General features: G+C 37.9%; 2 protein-coding genes across 3 annotated transcripts in view; both read right to left on the reverse strand.

Moving 5' to 3' along the window:
* PSEN1 (presenilin 1) overlaps positions 1-3,705 on the reverse strand; it is a 77,400-nt gene extending 73,695 nt beyond the window's left edge. For both annotated transcript variants that reach the window (XM_019640425.1, XM_019640424.1), the window contains exon 1: positions 3,578-3,705. The gene's annotated coding sequence lies outside the window, so the exon portion shown is untranslated. The remainder of the gene's footprint in view (positions 1-3,577) is intronic.
* A 2,836-nt stretch (positions 3,706-6,541) lies between these two features.
* Positions 6,542-22,600, reverse strand: part of RBM25 (RNA binding motif protein 25) — a 73,705-nt gene continuing 57,646 nt past the window's right edge. The window contains exons 12-20 of the mRNA XM_019640296.1: positions 21,876-22,098; positions 21,312-21,401; positions 18,671-18,744; positions 16,711-16,861; positions 14,040-14,364; positions 13,392-13,666; positions 12,962-13,060; positions 11,932-11,979; positions 6,542-8,113 (exon numbers count right to left, since the gene is read on the reverse strand). Of these exons, the coding sequence (XP_019495841.1) occupies positions 8,021-8,113; positions 11,932-11,979; positions 12,962-13,060; positions 13,392-13,666; positions 14,040-14,364; positions 16,711-16,861; positions 18,671-18,744; positions 21,312-21,401; positions 21,876-22,098 (1,378 nt within the window). The 3' untranslated portion in view covers positions 6,542-8,020. The remainder of the gene's footprint in view (positions 8,114-11,931; positions 11,980-12,961; positions 13,061-13,391; positions 13,667-14,039; positions 14,365-16,710; positions 16,862-18,670; positions 18,745-21,311; positions 21,402-21,875; positions 22,099-22,600) is intronic.

Below are 22,600 nucleotides of genomic sequence, written 5' to 3' on the forward strand. Positions count from 1 at the left end.
AGCTCTGAGCAACAGCGGTTCGAGTCCAGCCTGAGCTGAGCAGCCGCTGAGCTGCCAACAGGTAGCAGGATGGCTCAGCTAAAAAAAAAAAAAAGAAATATATAGTGGGGCCTGCTGAGTGGCATGTTAGTTAAGAGCTGGCTTAGGCCACCAGCTCTGAGCAGCAGGGCCCCAGTTGGGACCCCACATGAGGGCCAGTGACGCTGCGCCCTCTACAGTTAAGATGGTGAAGAATAGCTCAACGTGGAGCTGGGCTGCGGTGAGTCACCAGCGACGAGTAGGCTGCAGCCCCTGCTGCAGTGGGCTGCCGTAAGCTACCGTGAGTGGCCGGCAGCCAGGGTGACCAGCCAGCAGCTGGCGTGAGCTGCAAAGAGCCGCTGTGAGCGGCCATCTAGTGGCCGGTGAGTGACCGCCTTGCCCGGGAAGAGTGCAATGATAATACCAACATGGACCAGGGAAGTGACGTCCTCCACAACTAGACTGAAGAACAAAAAGATAGCAACTTGTCTGTTCCCCTCCCCCACTTCCCCAATAAAATCTTTACAAAAAAAAGAAAGAAATATATAGTGAAACATACAGTAGTCTTAAATTACATAAATAGGTTCACGTTAGGTTAGGCCTTTCAGTTTTTCCAGGGGCTTTTGGATTTAAGAATCATGGATTTGGACATTATCAATATTTGTAAAATTATAAAGAAACTTTCCCAAAAGACATTCAATTTCAGTAACTCTCCATGGAAGGTATGATTAACCTGAGTCACTGTCTCAAATTGACTGTGGAAATGGAGAGAATGCAACTAATCTTTAATAAAAAATGAATACATCTAATTAATTTGTAAATCACTGGTTATATTCAGCAATGTTTCCAATTCTCTCTTTTTGCTTTAGATCAACTTAAGGAACTGTACTAGGCATTGTGAAAACCAAACATTATGCCTTTTAATCAACAAACATTGGTTTTCTTCTACATAACAGACACTGTGATAGGTGCTGGGGATTCTACTGAATCACATAATACTTGTTTACTTAAAGAGTTTACTATATGGAGAGGAAGACAGACAATTACATTTTTATGTTAATAACATGTTGAAATAAAAAATATTTTAGGGCCAGCCAAGTGGCTCAGTTGGCTAAGAGCTTGCTCAAGTGTAAGCTCTGAGCAACAGGATCACTGGTTCGATTCCCAGCCGGAGCTGAGCTGCTGCTGAGCTGCAAACAGGTGGCAGGATGGCTCAGATTTAAAATATATATATATATATATATTAGATGTATTGGGTTACATAACATATATTATTCAAATTAATTTACCTACTTCTTACTACCTTCAAAAAACGTGTTCATTAGAAAGTTTAAAATTTACATTGGTAGCTCATGTTATGTTTCTGTTGGACAGTGGTGCTCTAAATCTTCAGTTGTTTCTGCTACACCAGCCCTAACACTGAAAATCCCTGCCAACCTTTTCCTTCCTGAAGCTTCCCTCCCTTCCTCAGCTTTTGTGACACTGCTCTGTGGAGGTTTTCCTCCCACCACTCATTTTCCTCAGCTGGCTTCTCGCTCTTCCACCCCCTCATTATAAATGTTCCTAGGAGTCTGCCTGGGCCTCCTGCTCCCTTCCTTTTCTTAGGTGTCTCCTCCACTGCTTCAACAACTGGTAAGTCTATTTAGGTGACTCTCATGTTTATAGCTCCATGGGAACATTTTCACCTGTTGGCACTTCAAAGTGATACTTCCAAACCACTTCCTCATCTTCCACTCTAAAATAGTTCTTTGCTAACGTCCTTATTTCTGCAATCGTCTCCCCCATTCTCCAAACTTAAAGCCTCCTAGTCAACTTTATGCTTTATTTTTTGCTCCTCAATTGGCTGCTATGTCTTGTTCATGTTTTTCCTCCTTTCTAAGCCTCTGCCACCACTGAAGCTCTCATTATATCTTGCCTGATTATGCAAAGTCACCTCAATTTTCTTATCTATCTAGCCCCAACTACCAGATTTATGTTCCTAAAGCAAAGCTCTGACCACAACAGTGCCATACTTTCAAAACACCTTCTAAACCTGCCTGGCATCTATCACATAACGGAGAAGCCGTATTCAGGGCCTTTGAAAGGTTTTTCAGAACATATCCATATTTAAGGTGTATCTCCCTACAATCTGATATAATAATGGGAGAACACAAGCAAAGGGAAAACAGACAAATGTTCTATCTTTCCTGCTAGGGTGATTCTCAGAGACCAACTCCTATCCTCCAGTTTTCCACAAATGGAAATTCATGCAGCAGTCTAGGGCTAGTAGCAGCCATTAACTTAAAATTCAGCAATAAATCATATCCATTCAGAGGATATGTATACCCAGAACTGTGGAAACTGTCTACCCAAAATCCAGAAATAAAAGAATGGAAAACCAGATGCTTGATGCCACATGTGTCATCTTTTTTTCGGGGGGAGGGATGGGCAACGTGGAGAGGAATCCATGCACTCAATAGGCTTCTTGTTTCATTGTTAAAGGCTTATTAAACGTGGGTAGGGGTGGGGCCTTAAGTTGGTTGAACTCTGCAAATTTGTTGACAACTGAAATAGGCTTTTGCAGGTGACTGAAATTAGCCAAGTGCAACAGGCTGCAATCTACTTCCCTGTTTTATCATCCTTCATAAGTTATTTAATGTTGAGAATGAATCACTGGACGTTTAAGATCCAGAGGGCTCCTGTTTGTAGTACACCCTATAATCATAATGCCCTCCCTACTTCAACTCCAACGGCGAAAACCTTTCCATTGCAAAAGATAATTCAAATAACAAGTTCCCTTAACCAGATGTGATCTCTACCTGCCTCAAACTTCAGAGAATGTTATGACCTTCATAATGTGCCCTACTATATATATGCCACATCGTTGTTTGCACACTATTCTTATCTCCCGTAGTATAAACCTTGAATACTTTATTCATCTTATCCAAAGCAGGCAAGCAATGCTTTAAATTTTATTATTAAATTACTTTCCCACAAGAGAAGCAGGTATTTATTTGAAAGGAATCTGGGCGCGAAGAAAACGCAAATATCTAAGACACATGCAAAGCATCGGACATACATGCTTCGTGACAATACCCATCAGACCCTGTTTTCCGCCTCGAATGTGAGACGTAAAGAACTGAGCCCTGAGTGCTACTAGCTTCCCCTGGACAAGGACAGACACAGGGCACGAGGCGCGGAGTTTCACCAGTTGCTCAATCAGACTCAGCGCAACGCGCTTCCTCTTTCTCCTGCTCCACTCAGTCAAGACTGTCAATCCCGGCCCAAAGCACCTGCGCCCTGAGATATCTTCGGGAAACCAGCACTTCCGGACCAAGGCTCCGAAGGGTAGTCTCTCTTCAACCTGACCGCGCGCCGCGCCCGGAACTCAAGAAACGGGCCACCCCTTCTCGTCCCCCACACGGGGCTCCTCTGTCCCCGCCCGGCCGCGCCCCGCTCATCCTCGAGGACACCGGCTCCGCGGCCCCTTCCGCGACAAAGAGCAGGGCCTTGTTCGCGGCCGACCGTGTCGACACCGGATGAGGGACGCCCTCCTCTCCCCGAACTCCCCATCACGCACCTACTCCTTTACTCGCCGCCGCCGGCCGCTTGCAGCCGAGGTTCCCTCCCGAGCAGCTGCTGTTTTGTTTCCGATGTAAAATCGCTGCCTCTGGAGCTGCCCGGCCCAAAACCCGCCCCAAAGGCTCACCGGTGTCGTCACTTCCGGATCTGGAGTCGTTGGCAACCGACCTGCCGGAGGAGGGGGTGATACCGAGAGGGGGATGAGGCGGGGCCCATTGCCAAAGGGGCGGTACCCAGGGGAAAGGGGTGGAGCTTCCGGTGGTACGCGCGGATTACCGAGGAAACCCTGCGCTCCGGACCGCCTCCGACCCGGAGGAACCCGCCCAGACTGCCAGAGTGACTTAGAGGTTGTCAAAAGATCCGAGACAGGTCTTTAGCTTAGGACCAAAGTTTACGTAAACTGGGCCCAGCGTGTACTCCTCCCGGACTACAAGTGATGGCATCTTAAACCTAACGTTATCATTTCTCTAGTGTACCTATTTGTAATGTTTGTCAATGCCCATCAGCAGCACCACAATCAAGAAAATGCTAATTAAAACTGTAAATACACCCCCTACCAATGAATTTAAACTTCTGGTGGGTGGGAGAATCTGAGAAACTGCATTTTAAACAAACATTGTCTGGGATTCTTAGGCTCCAAATTTAAGAACCAGTCTTACTAAATGGTAAGCTTCCAGAACACAAAATGTCTTGTTTTTGTAAACCCAACTCTAATGGTCAGCGACAAATCTGTCTGTGCACGTGAATCTAAAAGTCATCAATTCAACTAATACGTAAGGTTGCAGAATAGACAGACTAGGAGTGTCATTTAATTCAAACAACATGGCTTGCGAAGAATTTTTATTCACTTTTGTTTATAGAAATCTTCCTTTTTTGGGCATTTTAGATTACCATTCCTAATTTGGCCTTCATATAAGTAATAAAATGAAAGGTAAAGATTGGTCAATTAAAGAAAGATGAAAATGTCAGCATTCAAATGCAAATAAATATTTCAATTTAACATACCCACACCTCAGTAAAATCTTACGTTTATCAAAAATTATAAGCTCACTTTGATCTACAGTATGAATGTAATAGTACGAGTTCCTGGGTTTGAAAATACATGGTGAATTTTCCAGTTTTCTTCCTGACAACTAGACGCTGCCTATTTCGGAATCCTTCTCAGAACCTTTTTATCGAGTGGCATTCACAAATCAATTTCACCATCTTTTGCTGAACAAAAACTATCTCAATTTCATACTGTTAATAGAAGGATGAAATATGACCTGGAAAAATTTGTAGCCATTTTGACATAAAACCTTGCAGCGGTTTTTGGGTACAAGTGAAAACATTCCTAGAACTTATTAAAAAGAGCTGGGTAAATAAGCCTCATATACACATTTGCATGCCTGCTTACATTTATTTGCATAATTTTTTTTTTACTTCATATGAAAAAAAAAAAGATAACAAGTGTTTAGTCCAATTTGACTCTCAAGCTCAGTTTTCTCAATTTGTCCACCATATATAGTATTCATGCTGTTGAGTACCTGAAACAGCACTCTCCACAAAATAATTGTTAGCCTCTACTATTACATAAAAGTTTATCAGGAAATGGTGTAAGATTCAAAGTAACAACATACAGTTCTCTAAAAAGAAAATGTTCTGGGACTGGCTAGGAATAAAGCCTGTAATAGAGTTGTTCTCAAGCATCATTTTTGGAAGATTAGTTTATATTCATGAACATACAGAATAAGTATCTGCTTATTTGCCTCAAAAATGGTTTTCTTTATAATCTACTTAAAAAGAATATTAAGATGCATTTATGTAGTCTGTTAGGATAAAATACTAGTACTGAGTAGATACCTTAAACTGATAATCTAAGTGTAGTCCTTGGATCAGTTAGCGTTGGCATCATTGTCAACATCAGGCCCTCCCCTACCCCTACTCAACCAGAGCCTCCATTTTAACAAGATTCAGGTACACTTTAAAGTTGCATTTAAAAAAAAAAAAACTACTTCAAATAACTTATCTTTCCTCCTGTAAACAGATGTACACATTTTAAATTATTTTTAACATCAAATGAGGAAAAAGCACTATTGATTTCCTAACTGCCAAACTTTCATATAATTTTATAACAACCTGAATGTGCAATATGGATTAACTAAAGGTTTCTAAACTGAAATTAAGTAGTATGGGCAAATGGTAAAGACAACCCAGAAAGTACATGTAATTTAGTAGAAATGTTCTTATGTGTACTCTCCCAGACACTAGAATATGCCAGTTTATACATGTGCAATTCTTTATATGCAAATCTGAAAAACAAACTCTTCAAGTTTAAGCTTGGTGGCAAAACCTAACTAGAATTGACATTAAGCTATTAATGTAGTGGTCTTTAACCCAGTGGCTGTGATCATTCCTGCTCTGATGCAGAAATGTGAATGTACAAGCTTGGGATCCTAAGGCAAATCTCACCAGAGGTGTTATGCAGTACATGGTTTATGTCCCCAAGGGTTTCAGATACAGGCCCTGTAAGATAAATTTAGTGAAAGAGCAGAAGAGACCAAACCAAGGAAAATTAAATGTAACCGAATAAACCTTCATGCTAATTTTGGCTACATAAAAGCAACCTAATATGCTTTAGAAGCAATAACATGGTAAGAGAAGACACATAATAAACTGCTTGACAAGGTGTTAGGCTGAGGGTCAATTTGAGAAAAGGCTACTAATGAATTTGTAAATGGCAAGGAGCATGTTTTTGAAAATTTCCCTTGAGAAGCCAGAATTTAAAATATTGTAACACTAAAAGGGGATATCTCCATAGACATACAGAGTAATCCTAAATAAGGTAAATGGCCTCTTTGGCCTTCAGTTACTAATACTCATAAAAATTCAACCCATATTTTCAAGTTAAGTTTCTAGTATGTACTGCACAATTACAGCATGATGCCATTTATTTTAATAAGACTCTGAAAGAACGAGTCCCCAAGATCAAATATATACATTTTTAATATTTGAAATATTTACATAATGGAACCATGTCATGGTCCAATGTAAAGAACAGTGTTTTCAAATGTCCTTATAATGTAAAAAAATCTAGTAACTCGAGCTCAGTTATGCTTTTTTAACACCCCTGCCCATCTTTATCTTTCTTTTAAATAAATACTCAGACATGGGAAATAGCCGCACCTACTTTGTGTTAAGAACTGTTTAAAACTTGTTCCATTTTCAGGTAATTTTGCTCTCTGGTACAGTTCTGATCTACAATAAAGAAAGCCCCATGTATGTCTTTAACACCATCAGTATATTTTTAAATGTCAATGTCAGAGCTATAAACCCTTTACAAAAAAAAAAAAAGAAAAAAAGAAAAATTAGTGGTAACTGCCTTAAATGATTTACTTTATCTTTAGAAATGAGATGTAAACTTTGTAAAATGCCATGCTGAATTCCTATTGTATTTTCTCAAACTTTCCTAGTCTGTAAAATTGCCTAGTTTTATCTCTTCTTTTTAAAAAGCTTTTTTCATTTATGCTTTCTGAAATTTTTTTAAACAAAGGGGTATACCAAAATAAAGCTAAGGACCAATTAGTGCAAAAATCCATTAAATAAAGCTCCCCAGAACCCAGAATCTAAGGATCTACCTCATTTCTGAACAATGAAATTGGGGGTGAGGGGTGGGGAACCAGAGATCCACAATCCCTTAAAAGACAGGCTGAAGCAGCCAGCTATCAACAGGAGAACCTCATTCTGTTCAACAGACTATTGTTGCTTGCCATAAGAGAATACCATGCTCTGGGAGACTAATAACCTAATTATCCCAGACATTAGGGTTGGCACAACACGACGTTTCCTTTACGATTCTATTCTTCAGCAGTTAGAAAATGTTTAAGGGGGCCCTCCAAAGCCAATTAAAGTTAAGACTTTTATATGTACATTCACACAAACACATTCATACAGAGATACAGGAATGGACGGTCTGCTAATTTCTGCACTCTTAATTTTAAATTTTGTGCCTTCACGAGAGCTTGCCAATTCTGATCAAGAAGGGAAGAACTAGTATTCTTTCAATTAAAATTGTTCATGTTGGTTCCTATACAGTACAGTTCAATATTAAGTGCAATTCTGCAAAAGAATTGGGGAGTCATTTTAATATTTACAAGGAACAAATCAGCAGAACAAGATTATATCAGATAGGCTGTGTACAGTAGCTGCGGCTTATAAAACATACCAGTAATTTGTACCTGGTGAGTATAAAGAGAACCAAGGTAGGATTCAGATGTCTTTACAACCTAGGGAGTACACAGGGCATCAACAAATTGGAGGACAAAAAAAATTCACATTTTCTACATTAAAAAAAAAAATTACAGATCTCACAAATGTCTTTGAAGACAAAGAAAAATTCAGAGTCCTTTGAAGGATGGGAAACAAGATATCTGAAATGTATCTCTTAAGTGTAAAGAGAGTTTTACTTCACAAGACCTATTTTCTTGGCTTCTGTTTCATATATCAATAACCTCCACATTTTGACTATAAAAACTTCTGCTTCTTCATCAAGTACCTAGAAGAGAAAAAGAAAAAAATAGTAACACATGCAAGATAAGCAATCATCATCATCTCCCAACAATAATGACTGGTATAAAAAAAGGTTTTCATCTACTGACAAGCATTTACTTTCAATAAAATGACTTACAGGAAATCTGTCCAGTGTGAGAAATGTCCTAAGTAGTACATGTAAATTACAAAAAAAAAAAAGCATTCAGCAAAATTCCATGGCTTACTGAATACTGAGACCACAGTATTTTGATTCAACTTCTATTCTAACTTTTAACTTTACAAATACTTTATACATGTCTTGAAAAACTCTTTTCCTAAGGAAAGCAAATGTTTGTTATAAAGAACACAGCATTTAGGCAGAACTAGTTGTACAACTACACAGTAACTTAATACAGAGTATCTCATTTACCTCCAAAAACCACCTTACAATCTAAATATTTATGGAGTCACTATGTATGTGACATTGAATTAAATATTGAATGAGAATGTATGTATAGGCATTTAGTACAGTGTCTTGGATAAACAGAGTAAGTGAACACTATCATCATCACAAGGGACATAAGACTACTGAATAAATAAATAAAAGGTCTTTTCCCCTTGGCAAATAAATAAATAATCTTCCAATCTACTCATGAGTTAGATGCATCATGTCCTCACCACTACTTCTGCCCTCATCCCACACACATATTTGGCCTTCACCTTAGGGCTGCGAGTGAGATAAAATGAATAATCATGCTTCCTTCTATAGGAGGCAGCAATGACAGAGCATGAGGGTTATCAGTGACATGATGATTTGTGGCCTAATGTTGCCACTTTAGGTTAGGAGTTAAGCGAACCAATCTCTAGCCAGACTACCTGGGTTCAAATCCCACTTCTACCTCTAATTAGTTACATGTCCTTGGTTGGGTTACTTAACCACAATAAGCCTCAACTCAGTTCTCTCATCTGTAAGATGAAAGAAATAGTAGATACATCATATTGCTTCATAATTTTAAAACTTAACATGTACAAAGTGCTTTGAAAAGTACCTAATACCTAAGTGAGCAGCAGTTAAGTACCTAAGGGGAGCCAGAAATTTTGATTTTTTTGAAAATTTTCCCAAAATTCTCAATGATGACAAATAATTAAAGAACTTTTAATTAGACTTGTGAGCCAGACGACCAGTCGAGTTCAAGAGAACTATGCTACAACACTAATTAATATGGAAATCATACCTCGGAAATACAGATAAAGCACAAAATGCAACCAAAGTTCCTTAATTTATGTAAAATAAGGTACAATTTGAAAAATTCAGATTTTAATAAGAGCAAAATACTACTTGAGCTATAAATTCAATCTCATTTATACAAGAGATGTTTATAGGCTCCATGAGCTTTCAGCAGAACTGGTTGACAACACTAGCTCAACTGGTTTCCTCCCACTGTGATCAACATTGAGACAAAAAATAATCAGAATCATGTAAGTGATTAAGTAGTAAAGAGTCTAACTAGTAGTATTCCAAATATCAAAGTATTTGAACAAATCAAAATGGATTAACACTGACACATAACATCTTCACTGACAGTGATTACAACTTTGTGAAGACCGAAAACTACAACACTGATTTTGAAAAAAATTCCTTAACTCAGGCCTAACTGTGAAACTCTCTCTCTACCCAAGGATAACCTTAAAGAGGCTGGAAGGTCAGGGAAATTCAGATTCTATTCCCCAAAAGCTGGAGTCTATTCACACTTCTCCTTTTACGCGAGGCTCTGCATTATGGAGTCAACAAACTTTTCACAAATGTTTTGTTACGAAATCTAAACAGCTGCATTGGGCTGGCTGGGCTGCAGAAAAGATGTTTTTGGGCTTTAGATATCATATAGTGCCTGGACACAAAACATCTCAACCTTAGAGCTCTTTTTGGTTAAATACCCCACTGTGCCCCTCCCTTGACAACTTTGCAGCTTGAAACACAAGTTTCCCCAGTCACCTGTCATCTTATATCGTGCTCAATGTTTCTCCCTCCTCCCTCACTAGTCTTCCACTGCTGCCTTCCTAGGAGCTTTGCCCTTTGGACCCCTATTCCACTTTATACTAACCACCCTAAACTTCTTTCATTAGTGTTTTCATCTACTTAAATGAAAACCTGGTATGTCCCCTAAAGACCCTGACACTCCCAAGAGCCTTCTCAGGAAGTTCCTTACTTTCAGAGCCCTTAGCCTCCACAGGAGAAGGGAAGTTGCTGTATCTTCGCTATATTCACCCTAGTAAATAGTTTTACACCCTAGTAAAGAGTATCTCCACATGAGCTCGCACGACACTGCTTTCACTCGAACAGCATCTGTCCAGCAAATGCCTAGTCTTTCACCTACATTAAAGGAGCAATCTGGGGCCGGCCGAGTGGCGCGATGGTTAAGAACTCACTTGGGATGCCAGAGGGCCCCGGTTCGGATCCCACATATGAGGGCCAGTGACACTGCCCTCCACAGCTAAGATGCTGAACAACAGCTCAACCTGGAGCTGGGCTGCTGTGAGTCGCCGGCGACGGCGTGGGCTGCAGTCCCTGTGGCAGTGGGTTACCATGGGCTACCGTGTGTAGCCAGCAGCCGCAGTGAGCGGCCGTCCAGAAGCCGGCGACTGATCTGCCTCGCCCGGGAAGAGCGCAATGATGGTGCCAACTTGGGCCAGTGAAGCAACATCCTCCACAACTAGACTGAAGAACAAAACGACAGCAACTTGTCTGTCCCCCTTCCCCCAATTCCCCAGCACTGTTCCCATCCCCCCAATTCACCAATAAAAAAAAAAATCTTTAAAGGAGCAATCTGGCAGCTGGTTCCAGTATTTCTCTCCAATCTATCCCAACATCAGTAATTTCAATTTCTATGTGCATGACCCAGGTTTAAAGTTCGTTCAAGACATTCTAAACAATGACATCAGCTCTGCCCCAGAATGTCTCCCATGGCCACATTTTGCACTGTGCCATCATCTGGAGTGATCCACCACTTATATTCTTAAATGTCCTACTTTCTGACTAATTTCTCGTTCCAGTTGTGTCATTCCAACACCCCTTCCACAACTTCACTGGACACAGCAGTCCTTGACTCATTCAAACCACCAGCTATATTCTGATATTATTTCCTTCTCTTCCTAGCTTGCAGTTCAGTCCATCCACTCTCTCACCTTTACCATCAATTCTCTTCTTCCTTTTCTCACAAAATCACATATTAGATAAGAGCAACCACTGACTCTACTCGAATACCCAAAATTAAATGCAACTGGGAACTTGACGTTTAACCATTGCCGACCCAACAGACATCTGTCCAAGTGACAAAACAGTTATACAATCTCCAGGTCTGTTTAGATGATAATTCCCCTGATGCTTTCCCTAACTGTTCTCAACACCAGCAGATACTCTAAATCCTCTGCTCCCATATCTTTATTACATATCCCCATTATAGCAAGTATATTAGCGTATCAGTATCGATATACCTGTCTCCCTGATAGTTCTTCAAGGGCAGATGTTCCTCCTTTCTATGCTTCTAACACATTGCACTACCCAGTAAGCACTTAATAAATGTTCTCTAAATATGTTACTAGAGCCAGGACTTACATTGATGCACACAAACACAAAAGGTGGGGAAGGGCAGTGACTGATAAAAAAGAAATCCCTAACTTTAGTGTTGCCTAATGATATCTTGCTGTGGGTGCCTCTTTTAATGCATATTCAAATTTTAATTCAGGCCTATAAAAAAAAGATTCTGGAACAAACATTAGGTAGAAAAATCAATCAAATTGACAGATATTAATAAAAATGCTAATAACAATGAATTTCTAACTTACCATGGCAACATCATCTAAAATGCTCTGAGGTGAACTATGAGCCATAACCTTAAAGAAAACAAATAACTGTCACTTTGGAAACAAACAAAAAATTAGCAGTATAGTCAAGAAATTTGAAGGTATCCTCAAACTAGTATGAGAATTTCTTATGGTTTAAGAACCTTTCTATAAATTTCTTAATTCCCCAACACTCTCTTCAATGGAAATTTGACACCATAACCTGGGATCTTAATCACTACAGTTTCTGTCTTCTATTTCAAATCCAGACTTACTTACACGTTTTAATGCTACAATAATTATAAGTGGAAAGGGCAGCCTAAATCTCCTATTTCTAATGTTGAAAGAATAGTACTGATGGAAAAATATCATTTTAATAACCAATTAGTTATTCCCTGACATAAATATCGTGCTTCTACTATAACAACTGTCTTCTTAAAGGTAAGACTTCGTCTTCAAAGAGACAACAGAAGGATGTGGTATACCCTGGTGGTTAAGACCCCTAACTTCATAGGCTTGGCTCTGCTACTTATTATGTAACCATGCTCAAGACACATTCTCTCCCCTAAGCCTTAATTTCTTTATGTTGAAAATGAAGATATTAGTAACTTACACTTTCTAAGGTTGTTGGGAGGTTTAAAGAAGATAAGGTTCTATAAAATGCTTAAACAGTACCTGCCAAGAACAAAGCCTGGTACATAATAATTAATCTATTAGTACCATTACTATGCTTTAAAAGAAACTATTTTGCTCCTCTTCCAAAGGATGGATGGGTGGCCGACACAGGAATTTATGAGACAAGCTATCGGCTGTCTCCTAAAACCTCAACTGAACTTTAGCAGCATTATAACCATTAAGACAAGAAGGGGGTGCAAGGTACGCTCAGGGGTAGGGAGACAGCAAAATTGGCAGCTACTAGCAATTCTGTCCTCCTCAACCCTCTGAAATGAAAGCATGTGGTGTGGGGGTCTGAAATACAATGGAGTTTAAAGTATAAAACAAATATTGGGGGGGAAGAAAGAAAAAGACTAACCTTAGAACAAACAAAATCAACTAAGGTAGCTTCTTCTTCACCTATGTATTCTATAATCTTCTTATTAATCCATGGTCTAATTCGTCGTTCCATCAGTATCTGCAAAATAAAGTATGGTTACTAAATTAAAGAAATCTTTATTACATTTACTAAAAAGTCTATAACCTTGTGATTTTTTCGTACAATTGAATACAGTATAATCATTCACAAGTTGAACTAAGACAGGTTATGTATCAAGATATAATTGCTTCCATTTTTGAAGATTTAAAGTACCACCAAGAATTTCCCCAATGATCTCCTAAATTCAGGGCTACGTCAAGATTTCAGCCACATTATTAACCATATTTGTCATTAATAGAAGCAACTGCGTTTGTATGCTATATTCAAAACCACTTCCAATTAAAATGATGAAATATAATTTGCTACTCACAGAATCCACAATAGACCAATCCAGGGGATAAGCAAAGAGCTCAGGTTTGGCTGTAGGAATTTTCTCAATGAGACTCTTAATATGTTTGCGCTTTTCTTCAGTGTTTACAGTGCCTTTGGCAGCATTTTTATCATCTTCACCGTAATCCAAAGGAACCAGTTTTCTTTTTCTGGGTACATCATCACTGTCTTCATCTTCAAATTTGTTAAAGACACTATCTACGGGGAGTTTCTTTCTCTTCACAGAATTAGGTTGACCAGGACTATTGGAAGCACCTATAGTAAAAGCACTGTATTAGCATGATGACTTAATTTTCAAATGTTACATTTCACAACCCACCATCCCTGAAAAGCAGTGCAAAAAATACTTCCACAATTCTCAGAGAAAGATCCCAACTTTAAAAAATAACTCACTACTCACAAGTGCTAGAAAATTTAACTTTTCACTTCTTCTCAGAACTCGAAGCAGCTGCAGATATAGGAGCACTAGTAGAACTATGAAAACAATAGTGAGCTAAAAAGGCATTTTTGAATAGTTTTCTATCTACCTACCAAGCAGCACATATTTATTTTTTTCCTTAAGGCAAAATTTAGGTATTTGCAAGGAGAAAAATAAAGGAAAGAAGAAAGGAAGGAAATGCTAACATACCCAGTTTAAGACTTAGTCCTATTTTTGGCCTATGCTCCTCAGGTTGTTGTTGATCTGGCGAATTTTCGTGAGGAATAATAATACCACAGGGAGACTCATCCCCAGGAGTGTTGGGGGTTGCATTGCCACTGGCGGAGGAAACAGACGGGGCAGAACTGATGGGTCTCAGAGTTGGTTTGAGACAGGGCTTCTGCTCCGGCTCCTCTTCCTCTTCTATGGGTTCCTCTCGTTTTTCTTCTTTTTCTTGCTTTTCTTCTTCCTCTTCCTCTGATTCTGGTTCTTGCTTTATTTGTGGTTGTCTGCGCCTCTCAGCCTCTTGCTCCATCTAAAACCAAAAATAATCTGATTAACTCAGACAACAACTATACTCAATTCAACTGGCTTTTTGTTTTACATTATCTTTCATAAAGTCTCTTTTTCTTTCTCATTAGGAACAATGAAACACTGCCTGCCTCTATAATCAGAAAGCTGAGTAAATCTGTCAAGTATAATTAGGTACTCGGCAAAATGTTGTTTAATATTTTACATATATTACCATTCTTGAGTGGTTTGTATAAACTCTTCAGATTAACAAATGTAATGACATAATAGTTGGCTAATACAAAATGAAAAAGTATGTCTTTATGTTTTTATTAAAGAAATTATAACCAGAAGTTTTGTTTTACAACAGTATAGACAATACATAAGAGGCAACTCAAATCCTCAGCTTAGTCATACACAATCATTTGTTCTTCCTAGGTAATGGCTGAGCGTGGCAGTCACTTTTGTATTCACAAACAAAAGGAAGAAATGTGGGCAAGAGGGCATTTATTATAGGACTCAAACGCCTATAACAAAACGAACACTCCCCCTGAAATTATGAAAGATAGTAAAAAAATAATCCTAACAGCATGATACAAACTTAGATGAACAGACAAATCATTTTTCTGAGCATGAAACAAGGAAAAAAAAAAATTTAATTAAATCCTAACTAAAATAAACCTCCAAATTTTGGGCTTGATATGCATAACACCATCTAACTATCAACTCACAAAGGAAGTACAATGATCATTAAACAACTTGTAAAGCAGTCAAACCCACTAGTAAAGAATTAAAAAATAAAAACATTTCCAACCTAAATGCTACAATGGTAAGGATTTAATATAAGACTGACAATATGCCATAATAATGAACGTATAAAAAGAGACATAAGGGCTATATAGAAATTGGTAGAATTCTGGGTGGAAGATTATACCCGATTTAAGAACATCAGAAAACAGCATGTAAATTATAATCCCATTTATAAAACTTATGTGTGAGGGAGGGTATATGTATACCTGTGTGGTGACATTTAGAAAAATAACCAAACATTTATAATGACTGTAAATGGCTCCCAAATTTGTGAGGGAAATATAAGGATGTGCATTCTACATGGGTAATACTAATTCCGTATCTACATAAACGTTTTAAATTCTTTTAATTATGCTTATGAGTTAAAAGTGTAACTCTAGAAATCAATAACGATATCTGTATGCAAAATAATACCCTGGAATGCGATAATCAGTTTTGTTGAACTTATGATGAAGTTGCAATGATGAAAAGTTCTTAGCCTTCTATGATGAGTAAATATCATAAATTTGTTACCAGTACATAAAATTTCTTGTACCTTGTATCTTTTCTTGTGTTTTGTAATCATGTTACATAAAATTTCTTATAATATTAAAAAATAAATGCTAAAACTCCTTTATAATACAAAAAACAACTACCTAAATGTAAACAAATAAAAATTTGAATTAAAAAAGTTAAAACGAAAGTTTTTTTCCCCTGCAAGTTTGGGCCAAAAATATGGGTGCATATTATACACGAGTGCATTCATTATACATGGCAAAATACGGTACTCATGTAAGTATTTATTTTATCAACAGAAAAAAGGACACTATTTTATTTTTAAAAACAAAAGGGACATGTAAGAAGACATGGTTTCTGTTAACAAATAGCATATAACAGCTTTAAAAAGACGATATGAAGAATTTATAGTATTATTAGGTTCATGATATATTAAGAACTAAAAACTTTAGAAATGACACTCTCTATTCCTAAAAGCTATGGCATGGTCTTTTCCGTTTTTAAATACAAGATGTTTGTGAAAACATTTTTAATTTATTTTGGAAACAAAATATTTAGGGTGGCAAAGAGAGGATCTCAAACCACAAAAGCACACTGTAGAAAGGTTTCTAGCAAAGTTTCATTAGAAGACATTCATTGAACTTAATATGTCACAGAAATAAAGGAATAAGATACCTGGAAGATGTTTAGAATAATTAATTATAAATCAACTAATACTGATGATTTGTGTAATAAAATAAAATAAAAAAATACTAACAACCTCCCCCAAAATAGCAAGATTTATGGAGCATAAAAGTGCATTTCTGGGCCGGCCGAGTGGCTCAGTTGGTTAACAGCTCGCTCAAGAGTTTGAGCTCTGAGCAACAGAGGTTCGAGTCCTGGCCCGAGCTGAGCAGCCGCTGAGCTGCCAACAGGTGGCAGGATGGCTCAGCTTAAAAACAAACAAACAAACAAAACAAACAATAAGTGCATTTCTCTTATAAACTAAACTACAATACCTCATAGTTGGCTGGCTTAAGGTGGATAATCTTAGAAGAATATAGTTATGAACATGATAATAACTCACCCTCTGGAGCTCTGCATCTGGATCTGGGTGTCCTTCTGCCAGAAGGCGCTGCCTAATTTCTTCTAGCTCTTCCTTCTCTCTTTTTCTATCTCGTTCATCTGCTTCCATTTCCTTTTCCCTATCACGCAACCTTTTCTGAAGAGCACTTCCTCTGCAAATGACAATAACAGGCCTTATTTAATACTCAGATCATGAACTATTACAAATGGTATCTTCAAAAGCATTATCTTTCAATACTAAAAGCTGCAAGCTTATTTTTTCAATCTGTTGAAGATGCTTAAGCATGCATCTAAAGAACACCCAAGAAAGAACACCCATGTGCTTTTTACGTTACTGTTCAATAAATGAGTGTTGTCTTGTCATTTATCACCATGCTTCATTGCTAAGTCATTCTAAATAAGTGTCTAAAACAAGTAGAAAAGTAGCTTTCAGAGAGAAGAAAGTTCTCATTCTGTGCCTATTCTATAGGAAAACCCCAGCACATAACTTGTGTTTTCTTGGATGCCAAGTTGTAAAATTAACACAAGAAGTAATAGAAACACTATGAATAGCTCTATAACTTCAATTAAAAGCAATGATTTCCCTCATGGAAAAAAAATCCCAGAAGGAAGTAGTGCACAATCATTAGAAGGCAGAGTCTATCTAGCAGTTTATTATATCTCAAAATATTGAAATTATGTACTATTTTATGATTCAATAATTTTATCTAATGTTTTTCTTCATCTACAAGGTCAAATCCTTGGCATTCTTTCAGTTTGTTGCTAATTCCAATGTTTTTATTGTTTTGGCTCCAGTGTATTAAATTTAATTATATATTAAATGCCTTTCCTACATGCTTGGATCATGTTAGGTACATGAGAGATTTAAAACAAAAATCAAAATAGAGCCGATATCCTCCAAAATTACAGTTTGGAGCAGATGGGGCAGAACAAAGCAAACAATTTTACACAGTGCCATAAAAACTAGAACACGAGAATAATAGAAATACCATGAGAACAAAGAGATGAGGCTGAAGGCAGACTTCACACCTCTCACTCACTTCACAATAATATATCAATTGCGCAGGGGGAAAGGATGAAGGGGATGTTCAGATTGCTACTTGGCACTCTTGAAATCCTTGAAGACAAATTTTCTAGACCATCCTAGTTATATCATTACACAGATTAGTGATAACTTGCTATAAAAATTGGACCTCTTGCCGCTGAGCTGCCAACAGGTGGCAGGATGGCTCAGCTGAAAAGAAAAAAAAAAAATTGGACCTCTTTGGGCGGCTGAGTGGCGCATTGGTTAAGAGTTGGCTTGGGATGCCAGCTCTGAGCAGCAGCGCCCCGGATCGGATCCCACATGAGGGCCAGTGATGCTGCGCCCTCTACAGCTAAGATGGTGAACAACAGTTTGGCCTGGAGCTAGGCTGCTATGAGTCGCTGGCGCTGGCGATGGCGTAGGCTGCAGTGGGCTGCCATAAGCTACCGTGAGTGCCAAGAGCCGCCATGAGCGGCCGGCAATTGATCTGCATCACCCGGGAAGAGCACAATAATAATACCAACTTGGGCCAGTGAAGCGATGTCCTCCACAACTAGACTGGAGAACAAAACGACAGCAATTGGTCTATTCCCCTTCCCAGATTCCCCAATGCTGTTCCCCTCCCCCAATTCCCCAATAAAACATTAAAAAAAAAATTTGAACCTCTTTAAACACAAAGAAATATTAATTTTTTATAATGCTGTTATGGACTTGCACCCCACAAAGATGCACTGAATTACTGATCCTCTTCTCACAGCTCTTCCCCCTACTGCCCAGCCCCTCTACCCAAAACAGCATACCAACTGCGGGAGTGATTACAAGATGGAATGTGAAGGTTTTCTTATTCCAATGAGTAAACTGCACTCTCTGGTAGACAAAGAAAACTACAGCTAATAAAAAGCTGAAAATGTGAGTTCATAAAGCAAGTCTTCTTTACCTGTAATATTTGGGGTCATCTCTATCATCATCATAATCTTCTAAGAATTCTTTTAGTCGTTTAGCTTCTTTTGCCTTTGAGGAAATGAAAGACCAAGTATGTTAATATTAACGTAAAAATCACTTAGATTTAGAGTACCTCCTCCTCCTCCTTTCTTGGGAATAGATTTTTCTTATCCATACCAATTGAGCTTTATAATTCTCATATACTTTGTATATCAAATGTGAATAACAGAGTTGTTTTTTATTCATAAAACAAGTCAGATTTAGGACTTATCTATGAAATAAAAACCATATACAGTATGCTACAATAAATTTCCTCTGAATATAATCTCCAAAGTGCAGTAATTATTTTCTAATGAAACCTGAGCACACCAAGAAACAAAACTGAAAATTATTTTATTGAATCTGTTTACTGAACAAAAATATTTTACATTTCATTTGTAGGTAGATGATGCTACAAGTAGTTTTTATGAAATGCAGGACTGAAATTTTAAATCACATTCATGACGCAATCTAAAGGTAATCTCTACCTCACTTTTGAGTACACAAACCATGAATGTACATGAACCTCTTACTCCTACTTTTGGAATGTCAAATATAACAAATATTATATTTAGTTGCAGTTATATCTAACGATTATATATGTTTAAGTGTATAACATAAAAATAAATATGTAATCTATATGTATTATATTGACAACTATTATATCTATAAACAAAGTAGATACTGGTAGGTTTCTGAGTACAGTAGTTCAAATGTTACCTCTGTAAAGACTACCCCAATATAATCATCTATCCATGACCAACTCCTCCCCGCAGACAGAATTATCACTCTTCCTCTGTGAACACACCTTTATCATACCTTAAACACTCTCTCACACATGCTATAGTAACTTATCTGACAATACTTCCCACTTGTTTCAAAGTTAGAAGCATTAATGATTCTTGTACACACAGTACTTAGCACAAGGCTAACATATAATGCATACTTAAAATTTGTCAAATAAATTAAAGTAGACTGTCAGATAGCAACAACAATACTTATAAATATCTAAATAAAACACAGGAGGGGGCCGGCTAAGTGGTGCGCTGGTTAAGAGCTGGCTTGGGACACCAGAGGACCCTGGTTCGGACCTCACATATCAGGGCCAGTGACACTGCCCTCTACAGCTAAGATGCTGAACAACAGCTCAACCTGGAGCTGGGCTGCCATGAGTAGCCCGCGACGGAGTAGGCTGCAGCCCCTGTGGCAGTGGGTTGCCATGGGCTACCGTGTGTAGCCAGCAGCCAGGGTGAGCGGCCGTCCAGAGAAAGCGAATGATCTGCCTTGCCTGGGAAGAGCGCAATGACGGTGCCTACTTGGGCCAGTGAAGCAACGTCCTCCACAACTAGACTGAAGAACAAAAGGACAGCAACTTCTGTTCCCCTTCCCCCAATCCCCCAGCGCGGTTCCAACCCCCAATTCCCCAATAAAAGTCTTAAAAAAAAACACACAGGAGGGTCTATAGGTAAATACTAAAACATATACATAAGTTACCACTCTTGAAGAGTAGAAACTTCTATTTTTTACTTCTGTTACTTGAACATTTTTATAATAAGCAAGTAACTGCTTTTGTAACTGGATTTTTTTGAAGCTCCCAAACAAAAACTAATAGCAAATTTTTCTCTAGAAGGACAGATTTCAGATTTGCTTGTAAGAAGCAGAATCACTTCAAATCTATTCCACAATGTTGTTGATAGCAAACATTTCTTCCAATAATTATTTCTCTTTCTATATTATTCTCCTCTATTTTCTAACGTAGGGATGAAAAAGATTTCTAGAATAGGAGCTACAATCCAGGGGAATAAAAATTATTTTAAATTCTATGACGTTAGATGATATACTATGCAAAAAACTCATACTATCTGGTTTGTGCATGCAGCCTTTTGGTTACTTACAAAAATTCCCTCTATGTCTCATGTTCAAAAGCTATTTGAAGAAGATTCCTAACTTCATTGAAGTTTTTGGAAGAATAATCTCCAAACTGGAGATAAAGAAACTTTCATGAAATTCTGGCAAAGACAGAACACATGGAACATATACTACTGAAGCAAGTGCTATAATAAAATATTTTTGTCATTTGACTTAGTAACAACCTATACCAGTTGCTTCACTGTTATAATTTATCAAACAATGTAAATGTAAAAAAGATGTATTTTATATCACAGTCAAAAGAATAAGTTTTAAGTGAAGTAAAAACTATAATCCATGTTATATACAGAAGACAACAATTTTGATTTATAGAAACAGGTCTTCTATGACATTATTTCCTCCATCCAAATACCTATACTACACCAATACAGAACAAGAACAATATCAAAGCCTCTTCAAATTCAAAAATGTTGCAGATTCTTAATCAAAGAATGTTTTTATCAATTCTTTTTATACATTACTCTATGAGTGATTTAATTTTGTTTAGACAGCAAAAATGTGAAAAATAGGAGAAAAAAGATTTTGGTGTACTGCCAGTGTCTCAAGGTTACTTGAAATATATATAGTGGGAGCTCATATGTTTTACTTATAAAGTTCCTTCTAGTTAACAGTAAAGATTTGATCTGATTTTTATCTGAAAATCACTTATTTTTAATCTAGAATCTTACCATTTCTCTTCTTCTTTCTTCTTCTCTTTCAGCCTCTTTCTCATACTCCCGGGTTTTCTTCCGTTCTCTGATTTCCCAATTCTTAAGGCGCTAAAAAAGAAATTGTCAAAGCTTTAAAAATGTATACAAAGGGTTCTAAAATTTTTTACTAAACTGTTAAGTACCAAGCTTTAAGAATAAAAGCATTTGGGCCAGCCAAGTAGTGCAGCTGGTTAAGAGTGTGAGCTCTGAGCAACAGGGTCACTGGTTCGATTCCTACATGGGCCAGTGAGCTGCGCCCGAGCTGAACTGCCATGGGGCAACCAGGTGGCTCAGCTGGTGAGAGCTTGTGCTCTTAACAAGGTTGCCAGTTTGACTCCTTCATGGGATGGTGGGCTGAGACCCCCCACAACTACAATAGATTGAAAGCAGAGACTGGACTTGGAGCTGGGCTTGCGCCCTCCACAACTAAGATTGAAGAACAACAACTTGATTTGGAGCTGATGGGTCCTGGAAAAACACTGTTCCCTTCCCCAATAAAATCTTAAAAAAAAAAAAAAGAAGAAAAGCATTTCCACCATTTACCTCTTGATAAGCAGCTTCTTTTTCTCGGAGTTTTCTTTCAAGTTTTCTTCGTTCATATGCATCTTCTTCATCCTCTTCTCGGTCTCTCTTTTTGTCTTTCTCTCTCTCACGCTCCCGTTCTCTTTCTCGCTCTCTCTCTCGCTCACGTTCTCTTTCTCGTTCTCGTTCTCTTTCTCTCTCTCTTTCCCGCTCCCGTTCCCTTTCACGATCTCTGCTCTTTTCTCTATATAAAGAAGAAAAAAAAAAAGATTAAAAAAAATTGACCTCTTCCCTTTAAAAACCAAGAACATGTTTTATTAAATATACAAACTCACAAGTCAGAATTTAACATTTGATTTCTGTAAAATTGTAAACCCTATATATTTGTCAGAGGGACACAGAATATAATTCTAGTACCACATTCTGAATTGCATTCTAAATTCAATGTTAATTCTTATTGGTATCTCAGAAAACAAAAAAAAGCTCTGAATTTAAGTAATACAAACTGCTACCAAACATGTTAAAAGACAGTCTACTTCACTAGTGATCAAGGAGTCAAGGTATTGGCAAAGGTGTGTATGGAGAAAACAGCACTTTGGCATATTCCAAGGAGAAATTAGAACTACCGTATTTCCCCATGTATAAGATGCACCCTTTTTCAAAAAATTGGGGTCTAAAAACTGGGTGCGTCTTACACAGTGGTTATAGGTTGTTTTGTTGTGTTTTTTTTTTTTTTACTTGCACTT

The sequence above is a fragment of the Hipposideros armiger genome, unplaced genomic scaffold (genome assembly GCF_001890085.2).
Source record: "Hipposideros armiger isolate ML-2016 unplaced genomic scaffold, ASM189008v1 scaffold_49, whole genome shotgun sequence".
Lineage (NCBI taxonomy): Eukaryota > Metazoa > Chordata > Mammalia > Chiroptera > Hipposideridae > Hipposideros > Hipposideros armiger.